Below are 24,057 nucleotides of genomic sequence, written 5' to 3'. Positions count from 1 at the left end.
GGATCTTGTAAACGCTTTATGACTTACAGAGTATCTGATTGGATGTTTCTTGTTATTCTTTGTTTTAGATAAAACATGAAATGTAGTAGGAAGGTTTAGCAGAGACAGAAGAGATGTGTCTAGATTACGAGCAATAAAATGTGATCTCAGAGTCACACTGACATATTAGTGTTGCACTAAGTGGTTGTCAGTATATGAATCCCTTTATAAATCTTCTTTGTTAGGAGATGTATAATGCATTATGGATGCATAACCAGCATGACCACACATGCAGAAAAATCAATGCGACACAAATATGGACCCTCAGTGATCCAACATGTTACAAACTATGTTAACGGTAGTTAGTCTGGTAATGAAAGCGTTGCTCTGCTTCCTCTTCTTTATGTGCTGTTGCAGACCAAAGACAGGAGTGAGTAAGAGACGAGAGTGAGACAGCAGACAGAGGCAGTCCATCCTTGCTTGCTTATGTCAGCTTAATTGTATTACTTGCAGGACTGAGGATGTCCATTTTGTATACCCAGATAATGTCCTCTACTTAGTTTTTCTCCTGGTTTTATTTCTGTACACTTTATGACATTCCCCTCTGACTATTTATACTTTTAGTGCCAGCATTCGCTTTAGCCTTAAGCACAGATTGTACTGTTCACATCTGACTAACATTGAAGACATATTAATACATTAAGTTTTATCAAAATTGAAATCATTTTGAAAATGTTGACCTTCACTGCCAGATAAGGCAAATCAAGTGCCTGCAACAAAAAAAGTATTTGAATAAAAATTGAAATCACTCTGTTCAGGATAATTATCTCCAGATGTACATTGAGTTGTCATTTCTAAGCTCTGGTTGTTTGAGCTCTGTCAAATTCAAATGTGCTTTATTAGCCTTATTGACCATGTCCAAAACTAAATATTGCCAAACAGTAACATATTAAACAAACATATCAAAAATGTATGTCATTAACATCAAGGAGAGGTGCTGAACCTACAGTAACTGATGGATATCAAAACCATAATAATAATGAAAATAATATAAATATAATATAGAGTACATAATAGTTTGTGCATGTCTGTAAAATCAGGTGAAAACATATTCTGCCAGACTCCAGCTCTCTGTTTGCTCTCCCAGCAGGATTGAAATGTTGATGTCTGTTATGTACGGTGGCTGACAGATGCAAACGCGTTACAACGGCTCAAAATACTTCCATTAGGAGTGTTTTTGAATGTTTCAGTATATATGAAATGACTCTGTTACACTCACAGAAATATTTGACCCTAACTTTTAAGATTTATGTAAAATAATTACATGACAAAGTTCCATTTAATTTTTTTAATATTTGAACATAAACCTACCTAATAAACTTTACATGATGCATATGCATCAGTGTAATAAAGCCTATTCATTTGAAATGCATATTCACCAGGTTTATGTATTCAGTATTAATATCATTTATTGAATTTAAATGCATATTAATCAGATTATGTATTCAGAATACATTAAGTATATTTTTTTGAATTACATAGTAATTAGGTTACCTATTCAAGATGAATAATGTGTATGTGTTTGAAATACATAACAATTAAGCTTAAATTCAATCAAAATGCATTAGATTTATGTATTTTTGTGATTAATATCCAATTAATTGTTCTATTTTACATTCAACAATATCTCAATGATTCATACAATCAGACTACCTTGTTGATTCAATAAATGTATTAACATTAAAGCAAACCTCTTCTCTTCACACAGACACAGTACTCAGCAGGTAGTGTAGCTCTTCAACCAAGTCATCTACTGCTGTAAATGGAACATGTAAAATGTTTTCTAACTTTAATAGAACAGAGGCAAGTTAGGAAGGTTAAACAAAGTGTTGACTGACCACCTGCCGTTTCTAGCTTTCAGTGTGTTCGATATGTGTGAATCACTTGAGCAATTTCAGTTTCACTGCTTGTACTTTGGGGGTAAGCTTGGACGATTCCAGGTCCATCAGGATCTTCTGGTAAACTTCGAATGTATTCTTCAAGTTTTTTGGATAGCTTAGATTAAGTGCATAGATCAACCCATAAAGCATCACGCATGCATGGTTGATACTCTGTAGGTTGTGGAGAACTTCGACCCCTTCCAGGACCACACCGACATCTGCAAAGCGTCCGCCAGGACCATCAGGATCATCACTCTCAGCTCGAACGGTGTAGATTGCCATGGTCGTCCCTGCGACGTCTGCTTCGGTCTCACGGCATTCGATGTCCTGAAAGATGGAGGGAACAGAGAACAATGAGCTGTGTCACTCTAACCTTGACCTTTGACCACCAAATTCTAAGCAGCTTATCATTGAGGCCAAGTGCGTGTTAATTTGAAGAAATTCCCTTAAGGCACTGTAGATATAGCGTTCATGAAAATGAGATGGACACAAGTTCAAGGTCGCAATGACCTCAAGATCTTTGACTGACTCCCTAAAAGCCTGGAAAACAAAACAAAAAGTCAAAAATGTATTACATTATGTATAAATGGAGTTCTACATTCAATGATCATCTACTATTTAAATATGATAAAAAGTGGTGTTTGAGCATTGTTGATCACAGTGAGGGTCGCGTTAAAGAATCTCGATACCATTTTTTACCGTGTTTGTGGGTACGTGCCATAAAGAACAGCATGTTGTGTCTCATTGCTTAAAAGTAATACTCCTAATCCTTTAATTTAGTGAATTTTTAATGGTGCACATGAAACATAAGATAGTAACTTACATGTTCATAGGTTAGTCCTCCTCTGAGGGTAAGGTTCCAAGCTTCTTTAAGATGTAAGGATTTCCGGGGAGACAGAAGAGACTGCACTGTATCCAATGAAGCCTTTGACCTGCCACAATAAAAATTGAGTCAACAAAACATCCCAACTAAAAATGTAAAAAAAGAAAAAATACAGGAACAGGAACCCATTTTATTCAGAGATCTGTGAAGTAAATGAAAACATTCTCATCAGTAATCAATATCTGAAAGAGCCAAATAAGAAAATGTTCTTTGATACAATGTAGGGGAGAAAGGACAGCAGGAAAGAGGCAAACCTCTTCTGTCCACCCCCCGCTCCCTCACTCCTACCCTCCGCCATCTCTTCTCAACTCCTCTCTCCTAATCTCCTCTCATAGGGTAAGGTTTACTCCTCCCTCCTATCCAACCCTCTCCAAACCTCTCTTGTGCTGTCCTCCCTCTCTCCTAACCTAATTATGTTTCCTGTTAGGAAATAAAAGGAACTAACCTTTCCCTATCCTGACCTTCTCTCCCCTAACCCATCAATCCTTGAAAATGCCCCCTTCTATAATCTGAAAGGCCTTTCTTACTAAATAACATTTCCAAAACAGGTGTCAATTACATAACTGCTGCTTTATGAGAACTATCAAGTTTCTGTGTCCTCACCTTCTTGTTTGGGGCAGAATTGTCGTCACTGGCATATTGAAGGCGCCTAGGTTCCAGGACCCGACCCTTAACCTCAAGCTCCTCCGGACCATGTGGATTTACTTCCTACAACAGCAGTACCACCATTGCCTTGAGGGAATTTCTTACTCAAAACAAACAACCCATTGGACTCAATGACGAACTATTGGTGTTGAAGGTCAATGTGACCTAATGTCCATCCCATTCTCATGAACGCCACATGTTATCAGGCACACCTGGAGGGAAATTAATTACATCTGGCACAAAGGACAGAAGGATGACATACTCACCACATATTCTTTGACCAGTGTGTCAAGATCTTCATTGAGGTAGATGCTCAGACAGCTCAGCACACAATCACGCCTCACGTTGATGTCTTCACTCTGAAACAAACATTACATGATTCCATGCTGGTCAGTGTCAGAGACGCATGTGCTGAGGCCAGCCAAGCCACTGACATTTCCCTCCTTGACCATCCTGAACTCACCTGGTTTCACCCCACTCAGTTAAAACTCACAGAGGTCTGAGCCCGTTCACTACACATTAGTTTTGAAAGTGCCTATCCTTTTCCAAACCGTTAACAAAAGGAGCTTTCCCATATGGCTGAGTCAAACAAACCATATGTGTATTAGGTTAGACCAAAAAATACTTAAATTATCCGTCTTTGCCATCATGGCTCTTATCTTTCTTCCTGCAGCTCCACCTTTGGTATGGAAAACTCTGATCAGGTCGTCGGTCAGGCGGTCCAGTTCTCCAAGGAATTTGGAGGTCAGAGGTACAGTCGTCAGCCGCATAAACTCCAAGTTGATCTGTAAAAGACAACACAGACAGGATACAGACTTAAACAGGGGCAACTGTAGCTCAGTTGGTAGAGGGGTCATTCATAGACCGAAGGTCAGTGGTTCGAATCCCTGCTCTGACAGTCCACATGTCAAAGTGTCCTTGAGCAAGGCTAGCACACTGCACAGTTGGGTGCACAAAAGCGCTATTTAAGTGCAGACCATTTACCAGATGTGTGACATTGAATACATGAGTTACTAAACTTCAGATTCACACTTACCTCACTGACGTGAAATAGTGCTGGCCATTTGTTTAGGAACTCTGGAATCTTTGGCTCCTTGAGAATCTCCTGTCTCCTAAGCAAGAAGGTACGCTGCATCTTCTCCTTAATCACGGCCTCGTCCTTTTTTTTCTTTTTTACCTGAAATGGAATGAAACTTCATTGTCATTATACAGTACAGATTCTTGTAAAACGAGATTTTGTTAGAAACTCTCAGCAAGGGTACACAATACAATTGAGAAACAGATAATGGAAAGGGAAACGCTAAGCTAGATGCTAGAAAATATGATTAGGGAGTAAGAATATTATACAAACTGAGTGTAATAGATAAAGAAAAATGAACTGTGCAAAGTAACCAGAAAACAGCTGAAGTGTCCATTGCTGTGCAAAATGAACTGTTGGGCTGCTTGAGCTGAGCTGGACAGGAAGTATAGTGCAAAAAACATGACGGGTGAAAAGCTGTGATCCTATGCATACTGGCCATGCCGTGAACATAGTGTAATCATGGATAGGTAAGATACAATGTATTTCACATTATACCTCAGTCAGTAGAGCCACCCTTTCCACCTCCAACCCATCTCTTGTTTCACCACTAGGGATGTTTGGACAGAAATGTACATCTCCCTTCCTGGGCTTCTTGATGTTGGCTGCTGGAGTCTGCTGGCCACTTCGCTTGTTTTTCAGAGAGTTGATGGCAACCTCGGGGTGTCCAGCTCGGCTGAGGAGAAGAATTATATTTTATCAGCACCTTTCAAGGACCAGGATCACAAATTGCTTCACAATTTAAACACAATGGGCTCTATTTTGGTTTTGTCCTAAACGTCATGTCTTTAATACATTTATCCTGCCGCAAAGTGGCACAAGACCTTGAACGCAAGTCCTTGAATCTGTGGGACTGGCATAATCGGTCAACATGGGCGCCGAAAGGAAAATGGCTCCGCTTCTCGGCGCCAAAAAAAAAAAAAGGTCACTTGAACTGATGCAACGGCATTACAAACTGAAAAAGTGCATTCCAGAAGTTCAAAAAAATAAATATATAAGAAAATTGATGCACTGACACAAGTTAGATTCAAACATTTCTATGTAAACAAACGGACAAACACAAAAACACATCTCTCTATAATAAACCGTTTCTGAGATATTCACAGATATGTAAAACTTTAGACTTTTTATCTAAATCTAAAAAAGAGAATAAAAAAAATGCACCCCTACCCGAAAAGCTTTGAATGAAATGCATTTCAATTCGCCAATCATTGATTATTTTCCTACTCACCATAGAGCACCAATTTTAGTGACTTGCTAGCTAATGTTAGCTAGCGAGCGCCAGTACACAACACGTAGTAGGACTAAAGATAAAACTGCTTACAATCATCACAAACTACGTAGATTTGATCATCAATGAATTGATATTAATGTAATATGATAAAAACTGCACGAATAATACACAGATGGATGTAAGTAGACAAAGGATGCAGTGTTTCCCCTAGGATGGAGTCATAGCAGTGGTGCTAAGGCACGTGCGAAGTGCGCCCCGCCAATTTGTTTCTATGTGTCAGCACAATAAAGGCTCTTGAGGCCTAGTACCAGGGCCGGTTCTAGACAATTTGCTGCCCTAGGTGAGATTTTAGGCAATATTTTATATGTAAAGAATAAATGAAAAATCTCTACAAAAGACAAATACACTACAAAAACAGAAACTTATTGACATAGGTAATAGACGTTAAAATGGCTTCAAATGTATTCAGTATTGTATGAACATGTTTGAATTGGGGGGTGGACGTCACATCAGGGGGGTTCGGGAGTATGCCCCCCCGGGAAGATTTTTTTTGGAACATTTTACAGTAAAATGCTTCAATCTGGTGCACTTTGAGCACACAATTACTAAAGACCTGATCTAGGGGGCACAACTCTAAAACGCCCATATGAAAAAGATCGGTTTACATTTTAATAATCAAATAAGTATATGAACATAACCAATAACCTACCATCGCCAATAACAAATAAATGTAGCTTATTTTATTTTTGTTGTTCATTCATATCTTATTTTACCAAGTTAACATTTATTTATTTATTTATGCATATTTTTGTATCTCACCAACTTTAAACAATATTTTTGGTTAACTGTCCTATAGTATACATTGGAATGATTTCAAACCTGTTTTTATTTATCCTAATAATTATAAAGGAGTGCCTTGGAAATATGTGTTTACATAATTTGTGGTCAAAACGTTTGAGACCCACTGAGATAACTTAGACTAAAATTAACTATCTAAATACTCAGAGAGTCCTTAAACTCACTGAGCCTCTCAGTCTGACAGGAGAGCTCTCCTCCACCCTGGTTGTAGAAACATCTTCTTCTTATATCCGTTAGCGCAGCTAGCACCAGATTCTAACAGCGCCGGTACCGGTGCGCTCTCTACCACGCTCGCACTTTGGCTGTGAGCTGCGGGCCCCTGATAAGCCAACATCCCCCACTTTCATCACTTACAGCGCCCACCGTACAGGGCAAATTAAACGTGTAACCGGGGTAAAAAGGGTGTTACATTTACTTAATTATGAATGTTGTTACATCAAGGCCGAACATTTGGATGAGCGCCAACGGTCCAAAAAAAAGTTTCCCTCCCAGGGCTACCAGCGCAGCGCCCCCCAGATCTGGCGCCCTGCGACAGCCTGTGTCGCCTATGCCAGTAACACAAATACTACAAATCCACATAACAAACAAAAAATGAAAATGAAAAAGGGTCGCAACTTATTATTATTTTAAGAAAAAAAAAAAAAAAACCTGGCTGGCGCCCCCTAGCAGCTATATCCGAGTACTTCAGATGTTTCAGATCGTCAGCATTTAACCCATCTAAGTATTAGAAGCAGTTGTCACTTTTTCATTGAAGAGCACCTCAGCAGTGACCAAAAGGCAACCTGACACTGCTTCAGGTACCAGTCCACACTCCTTACTCGGCCAGATCGGGGACTTGAACCTGCGACCCTCCAGGCCAAGTCCATACAGACTGAGCTACTGCCGCCCTTGAGTAAGGACTACTGGCTTAAAAAAAAGTACTGCCACTAAATTAGAAGAAAAAAATAGAAGAGCAAGAGCGATAAGCTCAAGGACACTTCCTCTGTGTGCTTTTTGTCACATGTCCAAATTTCCGCACTTCAGAGTTTAAGTGGAAATAAATCAACTGAAAGGCCTGTATGTGAATGAGAATCAGTAGTGTTTGTGCGTGCGACATAGCTAGAGAAGAAGTACACACTCATTCATTTCAGTTGGGGAGAGAAAAAACATCTGTCTTCTCCACCCCCCAACCTGACTCCACCTCTCGGTCTTCATTCGCATTGTCCCCAAGCTTCAACATCGTATTACAAGCCGGCAAAGCCATAATTGGTGAAGTGTCTACACCAGGCGACCGTCACATCAGTCGTCTGTCCACCTCACTTTGTGCTTTGGTTCCTCTAATTGAGGGGCCTTTTTGTTTTTCTTTGAACATCCATCTTAAAGAATCATTTCATTTTTATCCCCTGCCAGTCCATCTATCTCACTCATTTGGTTTATCCTCCCATGTCCTCTCTTTCTACGTTTTCATTTAACTTTGTGGCCCAGCGCATTGTGGTGAATACTAATGGCTTCCCACGCTCACAAGGTACAATGCAGTGTAGAGTAAACGACTGTGTGTGTGTGTGTGTGTGTGTGTGTGTGTGTGTGCGTGCGTGCGTGCGTGCGTGCGTGCGTGTGTGTGTTTTGTAGGAGGCTGGGCAGTCGGTCCGCGGTTCCATTAGCCTGATGGAGTTTCTATTAAATTAGAAACTCTCTCTCTCTTCCTCTCTATCTCTCTCTCTCTTTCTCTCTCTCTCCCAATCACATTAGTGCTCTTATCTCATTTGTGGAAGCTCTGCAGGCAGTGTGTGTGGGGGGGGGGGGGGGGGGGGTGCTGGGGGCAGTGGAGGGGTGGAGTTATGATCTCGGAGCGGACATGAAAAAGGACAAGCAGGGCGGGCAACTGATGTGTATCTAGTACAGTACGTATGCACTTGTGTGTGTGTTTGTGTGTGTGTGTGTGTGTGTGTGTGTGTGTGTGTGTGTGTGTGTGTGTGTGTGTGTGTGTGTGTGTGTGTGTGTGTGTGTGTGTGTGTGTGTGTGTGTGTGTGTGTGTGGATGTGTGCGTGCCCAGTATGGAATCATGTGTGTGATTAATGTAATTTCTCAATCTTCAGAGAAGTTTGAAAATAAATTGGTCCATTAATGACTGACAGAAACAGCAGCCTTTATGCTGCCTGATGACTAGTTTATGTTTGACTGAAATTATAAAGAGAAGATGTCAGTAACACAAATTGTGGACATTTATGTTGGTTCTTTCTTCTACAGTTAGCTACTTAAGCTTCAGAGGGAAACTACAATTGGATTGGATTGGACTGGCTGAAAATAAATAATTTGACATTTTAGGAAACTTTCTTTTGGTAGCAGAAGCAAAATGAGAAAATAAACACCACTCGCTTGCTGCTCAGTAATTAGCACTCCAACGAGTTAGGACGCGTTATCTTTGCTTGGTAAAAAGACCGGCAGCAGGACAAATTAGCATCTCATTTGTGGAATCTGCATACAGAAATGTACAAACAACAAATTGTGGTTTAAAAGGGGATTGCTTGCTGGAAGAATGTCTTCCTAAACAACAGTTTATCTGTCTGCACAGCCCTTCTGTGTCACTGCTACTGGCTGTTAGTCAGCAAGAAGTAGTGACAGGGCTTAATTAACAGAGAAAAAAAGCGTGTGTTATTAACATTTGTGTATGAATAGACAAAGTAACATGTGTATGCAGTAAACTGTTGAGGTGCTGATAGGTTGATCTTTAATTATCAAAAAGGTTTAAAGGTTTCCTTTAGTGGATGTTTTATACATATTCTGATTTTCTACACGTAATTTATGGATAATATAAGCAAATAAAGAATATAAATAAAAATAGGATTACTTTTAACTGAAAGACACAAAAACCCTATCTATCTATCAATCAATCAATCAATCAATCAATCAATCAATCAATCAATGTTTATTTATATAGCCCAATATCACAAATGTTACATTTGTCTCAGTGGACTTCACAGTTTGTACAGAATATCAGTATGACAATACGACACCCTCTGTCCTTAGACCCTCACAAGGAAAACTTCCAGAGAAAACCCCACAGTTTAAAGGGGAAAATGGGATAAACCTCAGGGAGAGCAACAGAGGAGGGATCCCTCTCCCAGGACGGACAGACGTGCAATAGATGCCGTGTGCAAATTAAAAAGACAATACATTTACGACATAGGTAGTCCAAATGTTTGGAAATGCATGTGTGTATAATAGGAAGATGAATCCATGAGGATATCCATCCAGGACTTATGATCCAGGACCACAGCAACAGGCACGGCCACGACTCAAGATCCAGGGCTCGCAATCCAGGACTCGCAATCCAGGACTCCGGACCACAGCAACAGGACTATCCATGACTCCGGATCTCGGCGTATAGACACCAAAAGGAAAGAAATTTAGGGGAAGCTGGGTTAATCGGAACATGAGAGTACACAGGTATAGACAGAGAGAATGAAGAAGTAAGATGTCCCCCGACAAACTAAGCCTATATCAGCAAAACTAGGGGCTGAATCTAATCAGCCCCGACTATAAGCTTTATAAAAAAGGAAGGTCTTAATCGCACTCTTAAAAACGCTGATTGGAAGCTGATTCCACAAATGTGGAGCTTGTACTTTTAGAGACTCTAGGAACAACCAACAACCCTGCATTCTTGGAACGCAATGCCCTAGTAGGACAGTCGGGTATAATGAGTTATTTAAGGTAAAATGGCACCTGCCCATTAAGGGCTTTGTAGGCGAGAAGAATAATTATAAATTATATCCTGTGTTCTATAGGGAGCCAGTGTAAGGCAGCCAGAACAGGAGTAATGTGGTCCCTTTTCCTAACTCTGGTTAGTACACGAGCTGCAGCATTTTGAATCAGCTGAAGCGACTTAACTGACTTCTTGGTACACCCTGATAATAAAGAGTTACAACAATCCAGCCTTGAAGTAAAAAATGTATGGACTAGTTTCTCTGCATCGTTTTGAGGCAAGATATGCCATAACATAACATAACATTAGCATGCTTATTGTAGTTGTAAGTGCAATGCCTTGCGGTCTGTAGCACCATCCTTGATGGAGCATATGTGTGGGCTAGAAAGGAGTGAGCAGAGGGTTGAGTTGTCGATTCTTGTTCAGTTTTCTGTGACTATCTGCCTCACCCTCTCAGACTTTCAGTTGCGCGCGCTACTAAAGAGACGCGCTACCATGGAAACCAAACAATGGTGTTGCTGTATTAAAGTCCGAGTGGAAACAGTCGTGAGTAAATATGATTTTGTCAGAAATCGGGAGAAATGCGGGAGAAATATAACCCCGGGAGGAAACCGGGAGAGGGCAATGAAATCGGGAGTCTCCCGCGAAAATCGGGAGGGTTGGCAAGTGAGTCCCGCCTCCAACCCAACAACTATACTACATCTAATACATGTATCGGTACCAGTAAAAGAGGTAGGGGAATAACCAAACATGAGACAGGTAGAGCAGGAAATAGCACCCGAGGGTTGGGAAAGAGCCATGGCTAGCTATCAAGCTAAAGTAGCTACCGTTAGCAAACCCGAAAAGAGTGTAGGCAACTGTGGAGTTACAGGCGCTAAGAAAAGGAGAGTTGTGAGTGCTTAAGCTGTAGTAACGTGTGATTAAAACGTCAGGCAGTTGCCGTGATCAAGAGTTTTAAAACGATCGATTAAGTTAAGATAATAAGCTATCAGCAGCAGAACAGGGCCCTTTCTCATTTCTCCAACTCCAACTTAGTCCCGCCCACAGGAGATGCGAGCGGAGGAGCCGAGGAGGGGAACCGAGGAGAGAGGAGGGGAAGCAGCAGGCGGTTAGAGGATTGAGAACTCCTCTCCTCTGAGCGGTCATTTTAAAGAGACGTCCATTAATGATGACAGGAGGCACAGCAGCCCTCTGTCTGATGGACAGATGTGTTCATGACGACTTATATATTTACTTTTAATTCATTCACAGTGCGGTATAATGAGACAATAACAGGCTACAGATGCGGACACACACACACATATATATATATGTATATATTTATATACATATATATACAATTTCAGAATCAAACCGAGCACTCTCATAATAACGTAACACTACCAGAGACTCCCCTCTCTGGTCGCTACAATGGGGAATTGAAATTACGGGCCAAAAGTTTTATTTACAAGTATCAAAAGTAAGCTAGGACACCAAACCAACTGAGACCTGTCTGTCCGCCGCATCTACTTACTGTACAACACACACCTACACACTGTACCACACACACACCTACACACGCACCTATACAGCTCCTAAAGCATATAATCAGGCTACACCCGTTGTGTATTTTATGTGAAGCACTAAATGGTTTTAGAAAAATATCGACTCTTTGTTTGTAGATATCTACTGTACTAAACTAAAGCAAATACAGAGAGTAGGTCTGTTATACTGAGTGATATATATTATACACACTTCTCAGCTTTCTGCACGGACCTCACAGCTGTTCTCTCTGGAAACATCGCGTCGCGATGAAAGCAGTTAATAAAATAATATCCAGGGGATGCATGCAGAGCTGTCATTGGCTGAGATAATTCCGGCCGGGTGTCACGACTCTTTGAAACGCATCTACGAAGGAGCCGTGGAGGACCGTGGAGGACCCATCAGTGTATCCTCTGTTATAGCTCCTCCAGAGAGCCTCCTCGACGCTCGGTCCTCGAAGTGCATTTAGAGAAATTAGATGTCCTTCAACATGGCGCGCTGAAATTCATTTCCGGGTCACTACCGGAGGACCGAGGAGTCGAGGAGTCGAGGAGGGGGATTTGATGAAATGAGAAAGGGCCCAGGAACACAGGATACCCGGAGGTGACAACAACAACAACAACAACAACAACAACAACAACAACCGGAAGTTACAACATGCTTACCGCAATAGTGGTCCGTGTGGAAAAAAACAATCTTAGAAAGGAGTAAGTATGATTTTTAGCATAAAAAAAAGGTGTCTATTTTTTTAAGATAAACATATTTTCATTGAGCAAGTGTAGGCCAGCGTTTGGTCCTACCTGTGAATGTTTCCTAAAATTAGATGTCTCATACTGGACAGCATTTTCACAGCTGGTAGGCATGACTTGCTGTTCATTCAAAATAATGGTGAATTTTCCATTGTGATAGCATTTACTTCCAACACAATAGAATATTTCCAGGAAGTGACGACACCTCTTCACACGGACAATCTACTGTTGTGTTAAAAGAATACTCTGGTCAATGATTTCTGAAGCAAGAGTAGGGTGGGCTTAAATAAATTCATAGTCATGATCACCACCAGCCTCCAAAGGGTGTTCCCAGATGATAGAGGTAACGACTTTGTGGAAATGTAAACAGGAGATGTAATGAGAAGAGATGGATGCACGGAGACAGACTGGCATGGAGAGCCACCATACTGAGACAATGTGTCCCTGGAATGTATAATTATCAGTGTGTGTGCATGTGTGGGTGTGTGCAGGCGACAGCGAGCCATTAGCCAGGTTTAAATGAAGGTCTGCATCAACAGCAACTATTCTAATAATGACCGCCTTGGTCACAGACAAACTAATGCAGCGGTGGCGTCTGCTATGACCTCTTGTGCGTGTGTGTGTGTGTGTGTGTGTGTGTGTGTGTGTGTGTGTGTGTGTGTGTGTGTGTGTGTGTGTGTGTGTGTGTGTGTGTGTGTGTGTGTGTGTGTGTGTGTGTGTGTGTGTGTGTGTGTGTGTGTGTGTGTGTGTGTGTGTGTGTGTGTGTGTGTGTGTGTGTGTGTGTGTGTGTGTGTGTGTGTGTGTGTGTGTGTGTGTGTGTGTGTGTGTGTGTGTGTGTGTGTGTGTGTGTGTACGGCTGAGTAAGGAAGCATACCTCTCAAATTGTCCAAGGTGACACATGGTGTCTTTGTGCAGACGTCCTTTATAATGCAATCCTGGCAGTGATAGGGTTTCTGTGTTCTGCTGAGCACTATCTTACAAACACATCTACTGTACTGTAAGTCAAACAATAATGGGCATAACTTGTTTTATGTTCATTTAAATACTTTTACGTCGTCACTTTGTTGGTTGTGATTATATGTTGAGCTTTTATACTTTTATATCTGATAAATAATTCCATGTTACAGTTGACCTTATGTTCTGTATATGCACAAACACACACTTTCTAGTAATTGTACACACACATACACACATACAGATTTATAGAACAGTCTTTCACCTCTAAATCACTCAACCACAAAGATGAAATCCCGAAGTGGTGACCTCAGCGATTACCTTATCCGCTAAACCTCTGTGATTAGTTAATAGTTAATGTTTGTTATTTTCAGTCCTCAATAATTAACCTGCTCTCTTTGTTCTCTCTTTTCCTAAAGTCCTGCCTTGTTGTTTACAGTAAGTGCCTTCATCTGTTTCAACCTTTATTGTCAGCTGTTTTAGATTGTTTATCCTGTTATTATTCTCAAAAGGCCTCTCCGTTCATAGCAGATAGTCCATCAAAGTACTTCAGAAGCCCATTTTATTAAACATGCAACATAGTCTAGAAGTAGTAGATTTGCTGTTAAGGTCCAGTCACACTGCCATTAAAGACGGTGAAATCCCATGGCGAAATCAAATTAATTTTAATGGAATTGCCACAATCAATGGATTGACTCGGGGGAGCGATATATCAGCATTACATTTTCATATTGAGTTCAATCTCACCAACAGCAACAAGCTTTTATAGCTGACCTTTAGGCAGACAGTTGTGTGAATAATGTCACACAGGGATAAATAAAGTACAAATAAAAATGTAGAATTTCCAATTGGTGGTACTAAGACTGCCAGATCCCCTTCTCTTTTCCTTAGAGCTACCAACAACACAAGACACTAAATAAAACTGCACAGCAAAGATGTTGGTAACATTCTTTCTGCCCATTGATTTTTATTTGAAAAAGATTGTTGTACTTGTTCTTATGGTTACCGCTAGCACCCTGTATAGTCTCCAAAGCATACCCTAAGAATCCCAAACAGCTAGAAACCTGACATCAATGCTATGCTAAAAGACAGAATGCGTTACTAACTTATCTAGCTAGGTAGAAATACATAAATGTTCTTAGAATTCTCCCTTTTCTCCTTCTTGCCTCTTCAATCTAAGGTGCTCTTTTATACTTTCTACAGTAAACCTTACTTTGGTTTCTGCTACTTGATGATAGCTAATGTTATTAGCATTCCCCAAGTAGCTAGCTGACAGGATTGAATATAGGAAGCAAATATTATAAGAAATCTATCTTAACACTGGTTTAATTATTTTACAACCTTTACATTGTGTAATCAGCACCTCATGATAGATGAAAGAAAAAATGTTTTTCTATTGTCACTTTAAATCCAAAATAGAGTGCAGGGGTGAGCCCTAAACCCGAACCTGAGGTAGCATCTCACCACCACCTCCGGTTGAATGTGTTTTTGATTAGATGCGTGAGGAAACCCTTTACTTTTTGGCCTATTCAAATGTGTCATTCCTCCAACACTCTCATTTCATTTGAAACCTTTATTTATCCAGATTGTCACATTGAGATCATAGATCTCTTTTTCAAGGGAGACCTGCAGCAATTAGTTTCCACATGAAAAGTAAAGCAACATAAAACAATAGAGGATATTGTCACAACATATTTACAAGCTACATTTACATACTTATCAACATTTACAAATACCCATAGTTTCAAAGAGCATTTCACTTAGACTTGCTTTAAAAACATTCAGAGGAATGAAATTGCTCAGTTTCAATTTTAGCTGTAGACTTTTCCAAGCAAGTGGCGCTGCGCACATAAAAGCTGTCTTACCTAAGACAGTCCTTGCTCTTGGCACATCTAACAACACTCCATCATGCAATCTCAGACAATAGCTGCTTGCAACTCTCTGTGTTATCAGTGAACAGATGCAGGGGCGGACTGGGAGGAAAAAGTGGCCCGGGGATTAATTGACAGACAGGCCCAATGTTATTTTGGACCATTATTCATATAGTAATCACATTACCTGAGCTCTTGAGTTGCCAAGAGCAAAATAGTTACAGCATATATTTATTCATTTTAATGTTAACAGATCATTGATGCAATAACATTTGGACCCAATTTGCCTGACTTGACGCATGGAATAAAACATGGCGTAGGAAGCATCCTCAATGTGGGTGAGACAATTTAACAGGGGGTGTGGGCAGGTGGTGGACCTCTCCTCTAGGGGGGTTCGGGGGCATGCTCCCCCGGGAAGATTTTTTTTTAAATGTTGAAGTTAAATGCATCAATCTGGTGCACTTTGAGAGCAACATTAGGGACTAAATCTATGGATACATCTCTCAACACCCATATGAAACCGAACTGTAAACAGATTTACTTTTTCTTTCAACATTTATTTGAACAGCAAGTGGAGGCAAAAGTGACTGCAACCAAAACAATAAACCTGCTAGCTAACTAGCCTAAACTCAGTAACAGAATGTGGGCAACACGTTCTTCTCCACAGCCGCGCGACCTCTGAGTCAGACGTCACTTCCCCCTTTTCTATCCTACGGGTAAAGCCACTCCCCCTGAACCCCGTTTCCCTGCCAAACCCCCCCCCCCCCCCCCTCCCCTATACAAGCCCCTCCCTCTGAACCCAGGGCTCGCTACAATATTGTATATACACAAACTATACAAAAACGCCTTTACGCTTTGGAGCTTGTTTATCCATATGTGAGCAACTGCCAGCTAGGTCTCTCAGTCACTCACTCCTGATCGTTCACTGCGCAGTGACTGCTGCTACGGGCCTGATGTGTGAAAGTGAAACTATCTAATAGATAGAACATAGGTAGCCTATCAAAACGGCCCAGCCCAGCCCAGTGGGAGTGGCTGGAACACTTACAAATGTGGGCCGGTAGGATTTAGGTAAGCAAAAAAAATAAAAAGGGAGTGGCCGGAACACTTACAAATGTGGGCCGGTAGGATTTAGGCAAATACATTTTTTTTTTTTTTAAATGTTTAATCTTTTTTTTTTTTTTTGGCCATCCGGCCCACGCACAGCACCGGCCCACCGGAGAAACTCCCGCTATTCCCAATGGCCAGTCCACCCCTGAACAGATGTAATACGGGAGTTTACCCAACACTATTGGGTTTCTCTGTGTCGCGTTTGAATTCCTTGAATGAAGTTCTGATTTCCTCAACTGAATACTTCCTCTGTTATATCATTGCAATATATTTTGAAATGGGCTAATAGCATTTGCTAGTGATGTGCAAATTATGGTAAATTGTCTAATTTACATATGTATAATGTAATTTAATGAGATTTTCTTGGAATAAGGATAAAAAAAAGAAGGCACAAGTGTTTATTTTGTAATATTCAGTGCAGCAGCTTGTTCTCTCGTGCAATATTATATCCAATATAAATTATTTCCTATTCTGTTTGTGTATTTATATTTTATCTTCCTGCTGAATATCCTGTGGATCCTGGTATTATAAATGACTAATCTAGTGTGTTTTGTTTTGTTTGGCACAATCATTTATTTTATTCCTCAAGCAGTTTATGAAATTGATGCTGAGTAGAAAACCAATAACAGTCTGGGGAGCTTTACAAATGTCTGTTTAACACGGAGAACATAAGAACACGTATCATCCACCAGATGACCTTCACACTCTATTTTCGTTTGCAGAGATATTTTTTTAATCAGAATTTTAAACTTAGACTAACTCACAGATTTGTTTTAAATGGAAATATTGGCTTTCGATAATGTTTCTATCATTAGGATGATGCCCAGAGAGAACAAGCTGTTCTTCAAAATGTTACAAAATAATCCATTGTTAAGTTCCAGGGAAACATTAACCATTATTAACCAAACTGTCCCGATCTCTCTCTGTGTGTGTGTGTGTGTGTGTGTGTGTGTGTGTGTGTGTGTGTGTGTGTGTGTGTGTGTGCGTGTGTGTGTGTGTGTGTGTGTGTGTGTGTGTGTGTGTGTGTGTGTGTGTGTGTGTGTGTGTGTGTGTGTGTGTGTGTGTGTGTGTGTGTGTGTGTGTGTGTGTGTGTGTGTGTGTGTGTGTGTGTGTGTGTGTGTGTGTGTGTGTGTGTGTGTGTGTTGTTTCTCCCAGGGTCTCCTGTCCCTAGTTCCTGGGAATCAAACACAGTAGCAGACAGTAAACACAGCTGGAGTTGTGTGGGAGGGGCGTGTGTGGTGGGGTGTATAGGTTGCATGGGGATGTGGTCAGTTGGGCTGAAAGTGACTTCAGAGTAGGATGTACAGAAAATAGTTTTGTATCACTGTTTAACTTAACTTATCTCCTAGGAAGTGTAATGATTGTGGCCTTTTCGTACATATCACATATTCATCTTGACATTTGTCCATGCCTTCCATTTGTCCAGATCCTAAAGGAGTTTGAGTTTTCTGCTGTTTGTTATCTGCTCTTCAAAGTCTTCTTCTGAGAGGATTGTATCAGTCCTATAAACACATGAGACTTGTGTCTGTCTTTCGTACATCGCCCGTTGGGTAGAAATATATACCCAACAGCTATAGATCTTTTCAGGAACTATGATAACCGACCTTTTGTTTAACGAGCTCTAACATGACAACGATATCTCTCTGACTGTGTACATCTGCCTGCCAGTGTTACCATTCACTCTCTGTGTGGTTAAAGGTCAAGCACCAGCAAGTGAATTTGATGAGGTTATCTTCGCAGGGCCTGTGAAGCCGATGTGTTTGACGGATCAAACCGTCTGTCTGATAGATTGTCCTCTCTGGCACAGCGCATTGATATCTGCTCCACACAGAAGTAGCTGTTTGCTGTCTGGATAGCATAAACTTCCACCAAGTCCAAGTGTGCATCAATCTGCCTCTTGGATGGTCCCATTTCCCTAGCTGGGCAGTACAGGCTACGTCCTGCTAGGGTGTGTTCATGAGACTGTGCAAACAACACGGACCTTACAAAGAAGATGTGTTGTCTGAAAAACGTTTTATCTGTCTCCAAGTCTTGTTCTAACTCCAGGAGCACTGGCACTTTTTTTTGGGGATTTTTCCAGCACCAAATGAATGCAGCAGAAATTGTGTATCACGCAATGGAAACTAGGTGAAACATCATTCATGTACCCTGTGATTTGGATCCGCTCATAAAACAACACCCTTGCTTCTGACAGGTTTTATAACAATCTGAAATGTTTTTCCCTAAACTCTATGGTGGGAAAAATAAACCTCCTTAAAAGAGATACAAGACAACGGGTACACTGAGATGGCATTTGAACTATTAATAGGTTTGGAGGAAATGCAGTTCCTTTTCATTCTGCGTCTTATCCAAAAATGATATGACTGGGGAAATAAAATGTTGTGTAAGTAAACGTTGTCACTAATGATGAGCTCAATCAAAGAGAGACATTCAGCAGATTCCTAAAATTGAAAATTAAACACTTTATTTTTGTGAGTGTGAGCTCCTGACACCATATCACTTAATCTGGAAACAATTGTCTCAGCAATTTCACTTTTCTGACATTCACAGATGGTTGCCATTTTTGTGCCAGTGCAAGATGCAACAACTTCTCAAGTTTACTGAAAGTGATGTTAATGAATGTGTGTCTATTTGGTGTAAAGCCGGGATCAGGCTTATTTATAGTTTCACTGGTATCCCTCTGGAGGTTTTAGTTTGTATTATGAGCATGTTTCCCTCAAACAATTGAAATGTCCTGCCAACGGAGAGACATGTTCACTTTAATTAATAGTTGGACATTTTGGGACTCACTCATTCACTTTCTTGCTGAAAGTTAGAAAAGAAAGACAATACCACACTCACGATTGTTTTAAATGTTGTTTTTAAACAGCCATGACATGTTAGCCTAGCTTAGCACTAAGACTGGAAGCAAGGAGAAACAAATAAATCCCGCTAAATCCCTTTAGCATTTTACACGTTAGCATCCACGTTAGATTAAGACAAAGCAGAGATTACTTCGACTACAAAGTAGAAAATGGAGGAACTGAATTCTCCTAATATACGTGAATCGAATACTTTAAATTGAATGAAGGCCTATAATTACTTTTTAAGACTGCTGATATAAAATATGAAATATACGGATACTTTCCTAATAGTTGTATGCATTGTGCGAGCTCCCAATTGAATTGGTGAATTAACATCAGCTCAATGGGGTTCAAAGGTGTATAAATCTGTCTCTGACACTGGCCAGCACCTCCCAATAGTTTGACTAACCACATGGCACTGGAACAGCCTTAAAGACATGCTTCGATGCCCCTTGCAACAGCTCTGGAGCCATATTCTTATCATGTAAAATGTTTAAAGTCCATGAAATGTCCAAAATAAATGTTATTCTGTGTTAATAAATCGCTTCATCACTTTCCACTGTTTCATTTGACATATCAACATCAATGATTCTTTCCATAAATACCCCCCAAATAACATGAAATGTGTGCCACTTTCCCGTGTTATTCCGCTCCGGTAGAAAAAGCTTGCCAGCCATTAACCCAGCTGTGTGACGTCACACGTGGCAAACACCAGCGTCGTCTGGATTGTTTGTTTTGTATCCTTCCGCTATTTTCGCCCAACATATGTGTAACCGGACCTCGCTAAACTTTTTTTATCTAACAATTCATGATGGTGAAGCGATGTGTAGTTGTGTAGATGTGTAGTCACTCATATCACTGATATGAATACATTACATTCTGCGGTTTATGTCTGTGCTTGTTGGTGGGGTGTCGGGACCTACATTTCATGCAATGCACTTCTACTGAACCAGTAGGCACAGTGTTCCAACATCCAGTTTCTACTTTCTTCTGGTTGATCAGATTACCATTAAAGATATTACTATCATTAGTAGAGAAGCTGAATTAAAGCCCTAAGAATTTAAAAATACTTTTGAGCTGTGAATGTTTCCTGATTGCTATAAACATTGATCATGGGTGCTGGAAGATTGTGCACAAAACTCGGGTCAGAATTAAGTTACTACAGGTGTTATGCCAGCTTGAGCTAAATGTCACCAGAGTACAGTGAACTTGCCTAGTGACTGAAATATATACAAGTTGAAGTGAAATAAGTAAGGCCAAAAATGAATTACGTCTGAATATCTTTATTATTTTTACCACTTTTAATTACTTGTGGACTCGCACATATACCAAAATAGACTAATGTACACTGCAATAAAGATCAAATGTTACAAGTGAAAAATTAACAAAATAACCCTTTTTTATTTATCAAACAATAAATTAATACAATCTTACAAACTTGTGATTTGGAAAATTGTTATATTTACATGTTTCTTTGGAAATATAATATTGTAAATGACGTACTTTGTAAATTATTTACATCATGCGAAAAACCATTTTAACCAGTTCAGCTGCATGACTTATGTCAAATTACAGATTTGGCCATTGAAATCCCTGATAGCGGCCTCCCGGTTCAGGGTAAGTCTTCCGTATCTCGGTTACAGCACATGCAGGCAGCGGGACTCTGATTTTTGGGCCGAGTACACCCCAGCACCAACGTACAAACTGTCGATAAGCTGTATATCGATACTTCCTAATGAAAATAAAATATACAGATTATAAATATATTTGGAGAAAAATAAAATGTTATGTAGTACTATTATGTAGCAATGGTTACAAATTGGCTTATAACATGATATTTTTATTTTACTTGTACAAAAATAAATATAAGGTTGTACATGACTGCTTGACAGAATCATAGACCTCTTATATATTTCCTCACATGTGTAGTTGTTTCTTTTCCCAAGCATACATTGAACTTGCATACACAGAAAACATAAAAGCCAAGCTGTTTTTGACTGCTTGAAAGAGTTTAATGGTATCTTTAAAAGTGTACCATATCTGTAGCGACTAAAAGTATTATATGAAAGCAAAGCTGCAATAGGCAGTTGGGTCAATCAATATTTACTTACTGGTGTAGTGGGCCATCAACTGCTCTGTGTTGTTGTTCGTATTGAAGATCCGCTATTTTCAGTGTCCAAACACTGAGACAGCCTTCTCTAAAGCCTGGGTGGCTAATAATGCACCTTGGTTTCTCGTCGGTGTCTTCTGTCTGGTCAGTAGGTTGCAAACTGTCTATTTGTTCCATCACCTGCCAGATCTCTCTGCAGCATACACATTCATCTGCAGTGGGCATGCTTTCACAGCATTGACATGTACACCTTAATATTGTTCATAACATAAAAAAAAAACAATATCTGTCGGACGTGTGAGGAACAGATGACAAATTAAGATCGACATTTAGTGCAGGTCAAATTAAATAAAACATAATTTACCATTCAGTATTGCCGACTCGAGTCTCGCCGGCTGCGGAATCCGCTTCTCTTTCACAAGTTTCTGCCTCGTTGTTCGATTGCCGGGCAGGAGGCTCGTACTGATAAGGCAAGATGCCTTGAAGTGAAAGGCTAGCTGGTTCACTCTCTACTTCTGTAACTGAATCCAGATAACCCACCGAATCTGAGCTTGAATGATCGCTGTCGCTGTCTGAAGTTGTCGCGTTGCTTGCCATTTGGACTGATTTGATCAAATGGCAATATTTGCCACGTGTGACGTCACCGCTCGTGCGGGAGTGATCGGGGGCGTACTCTGCAAACTTCGGAACCAACATCGGTTTTTAACGTATATGTCATTTAATTATGACCAAACTTTAAACATTTTTATTTTTTTTATTCTGGTGATATCTAAACTACATGTTAAAAAACACCTGTGTTAGATGCATTACATGGCCTTTAATGTTTTAGTTTACATTGTAGTTTAATCGTGCATGCTTCAACTGACCTATCAATTGCTTGATTTCCTCTTGCATGCGTTTTGTTTACCTCTGATTTGCTGTGTAATTGGCTGCTGACCAATTACACAGCTGAGCTGTTTTTGTTATTATATCTTGCAAGTACACTCTCTTTACCCCCTTTATTATCAGCACAGGGGAAGTTGTTGCTCAAAGTACATTTTAATCGTGTCATTTTAAATAGTGGGCTTTGTTTCATTGATGTCGTGGGGACATTAAAAGTTGAAGTCACTTTGGGCTATAACCAAGATGTGAGGATATCTGAGATGTATTTCTCTGGTATCTGTTATTCAGTTAAATCAACATGCTGTAGCTATGGGTCTTACCTCTTTTATCCCGTTAAAGTCATATTTGAATAACTTTCTTCTTTAAAAATAAGGAAAGATAACAAAGGGGAGAATCTTCAGAATGTAGATTAATTTTCTCTGCTTGCAAACGACTATTGTTTCTTTAAAGATGTTGGCAACAAACTCATAACCTTACTCTGGTAACCCGTACTTCTGGATTAGTACTTTTAGTGTTTCCCAATAAAGCCAAAGGGAGATTACAATTACCACTACATTTGTTCAATATGTGGAACAACTGAAGTGGTGTAGGAGGAGTAATGTGCTTTTAATTGATGCCGTTTATTTATTTTTCCATTTGCATGGTTTCCCTCTGCTTGAAATGTTCATGCTATGCTGCCTCTGGATTCATATTCAGCATACAGACATGTGTGCTATGTATTTTTCACCTAACTTTAAAAAGAACAATTACGCGTATTCGCAAAAAATCTGACCACACTTCAAAGCCAGGCTTTTCCCAGATAACATTTAAACAGTAGGTCACAAGCTAGATGGTTACATTTCTGGTAAACTCGGTTCCATGGGAGCAGATATTTCCTGCACTTTCCCAATATCTTAAATCACTCAAGTGTTAAAGATATTGGTGGACAATGGTGAAAGAAATGGTGGACAATGGTGACTAGCAAGTGATCCTGTCTCTCCACAACTCATCCTCTCACTCACACACAAAGGGTTACTGTGGCAAAACAAAACCAGATTCAGCTGCTGTAAAATATACGTTAGCATCATCAACGCCAACTCACTGGTCAGACAAAATAATGATTAAGCATTTGGTATTCAGGTTCCTTAGCGAGCAAGCTGGACATTAAAGAGCCGCCAGTGAGTGTGTGTGTGTGTGTGTGTGTGTGTGTGTGTGTGTGTGTGTGTGTGTGTGTGTGTGTGTGTGTGTGTGTGTGTGTCACTCCACCTGGCCATAATGAATTGGTGTGACCCCTCCATCAGAATAGCTGGATGTGAGTTATGCCCAAGGGTATCTCTGCCAGCTAAATCATTTGGCTGGAGTGACTGCTAAAAAAACATTGTAGAGAAAGCTTTTTATTATACAGGGCTGGAAAAAATAAATAGATTTCTAAGAATTTGCTTTGAACAGTTAATGACTAAACCTGCATGTCCTTAAATGGTTAGTACTGCAAGTATCAGGGTTTCATGGTTTTGAGTGTTCCTTTTTAAACGTATCATTCTTATTTAGTTTGCTTGTTTGTGTTCTTCTGTCACTTCAGACATTGCCACTCCCATGTTTCTGCTTTCTTGTTAGTAGATTAACTCACCTCCTCCTCCTCTCCACTCACATGCTCCACATTCCCTAATCAGCTCCATGGTTTCTATACAGGTCCACTTCCATTGCTTTGAAGCCAAATTGTCTTGGTGCCATAACCCCTAGAT

At 40.2% G+C, this 24,057-nt stretch overlaps 1 protein-coding gene across 4 annotated transcripts; it reads right to left on the bottom strand.

The window, feature by feature from the left end:
• Positions 1 to 1,743: 1,743 nt before the first annotated feature.
• Positions 1,744 to 24,057, bottom strand: LOC307030805 (uncharacterized protein). 4 transcript variants are annotated; one of them, XM_079667465.1, is made up of 7 exons: positions 23,964 to 24,057; positions 5,024 to 5,201; positions 4,484 to 4,624; positions 3,714 to 4,232; positions 3,406 to 3,547; positions 2,743 to 2,851; positions 1,744 to 2,246 (listed from the first exon to the last, which is right to left on the bottom strand). In XM_079667465.1, the coding sequence occupies exons 1-4, from the start codon at positions 23,972 to 23,974 to the stop codon at positions 4,032 to 4,034; spliced, it is 531 nt and encodes a 176-aa protein (XP_079523591.1). In that variant the 5' UTR covers positions 23,975 to 24,057; the 3' UTR covers positions 1,744 to 2,246; positions 2,743 to 2,851; positions 3,406 to 3,547; positions 3,714 to 4,031. The 4 variants fall into 4 exon arrangements, with proteins under 4 accessions (XP_079523591.1, XP_079523592.1, XP_079523593.1 ...); XM_079667464.1 differs by lacking the exon at positions 1,744 to 2,246 and having other exon boundaries at positions 2,253 to 2,851; XM_079667466.1 differs by lacking the exons at positions 2,743 to 2,851; positions 3,406 to 3,547.

This window comes from Notothenia rossii (assembly GCF_949606895.1).
Source record: "Notothenia rossii genome assembly, chromosome: 2".
In the NCBI taxonomy this organism is placed as follows: domain Eukaryota; kingdom Metazoa; phylum Chordata; class Actinopteri; order Perciformes; family Nototheniidae; genus Notothenia; species Notothenia rossii.
The sequence above is the reverse complement of the archived record's forward strand: the minus strand, read 5'-3'. Positions and strand labels throughout refer to the sequence as shown.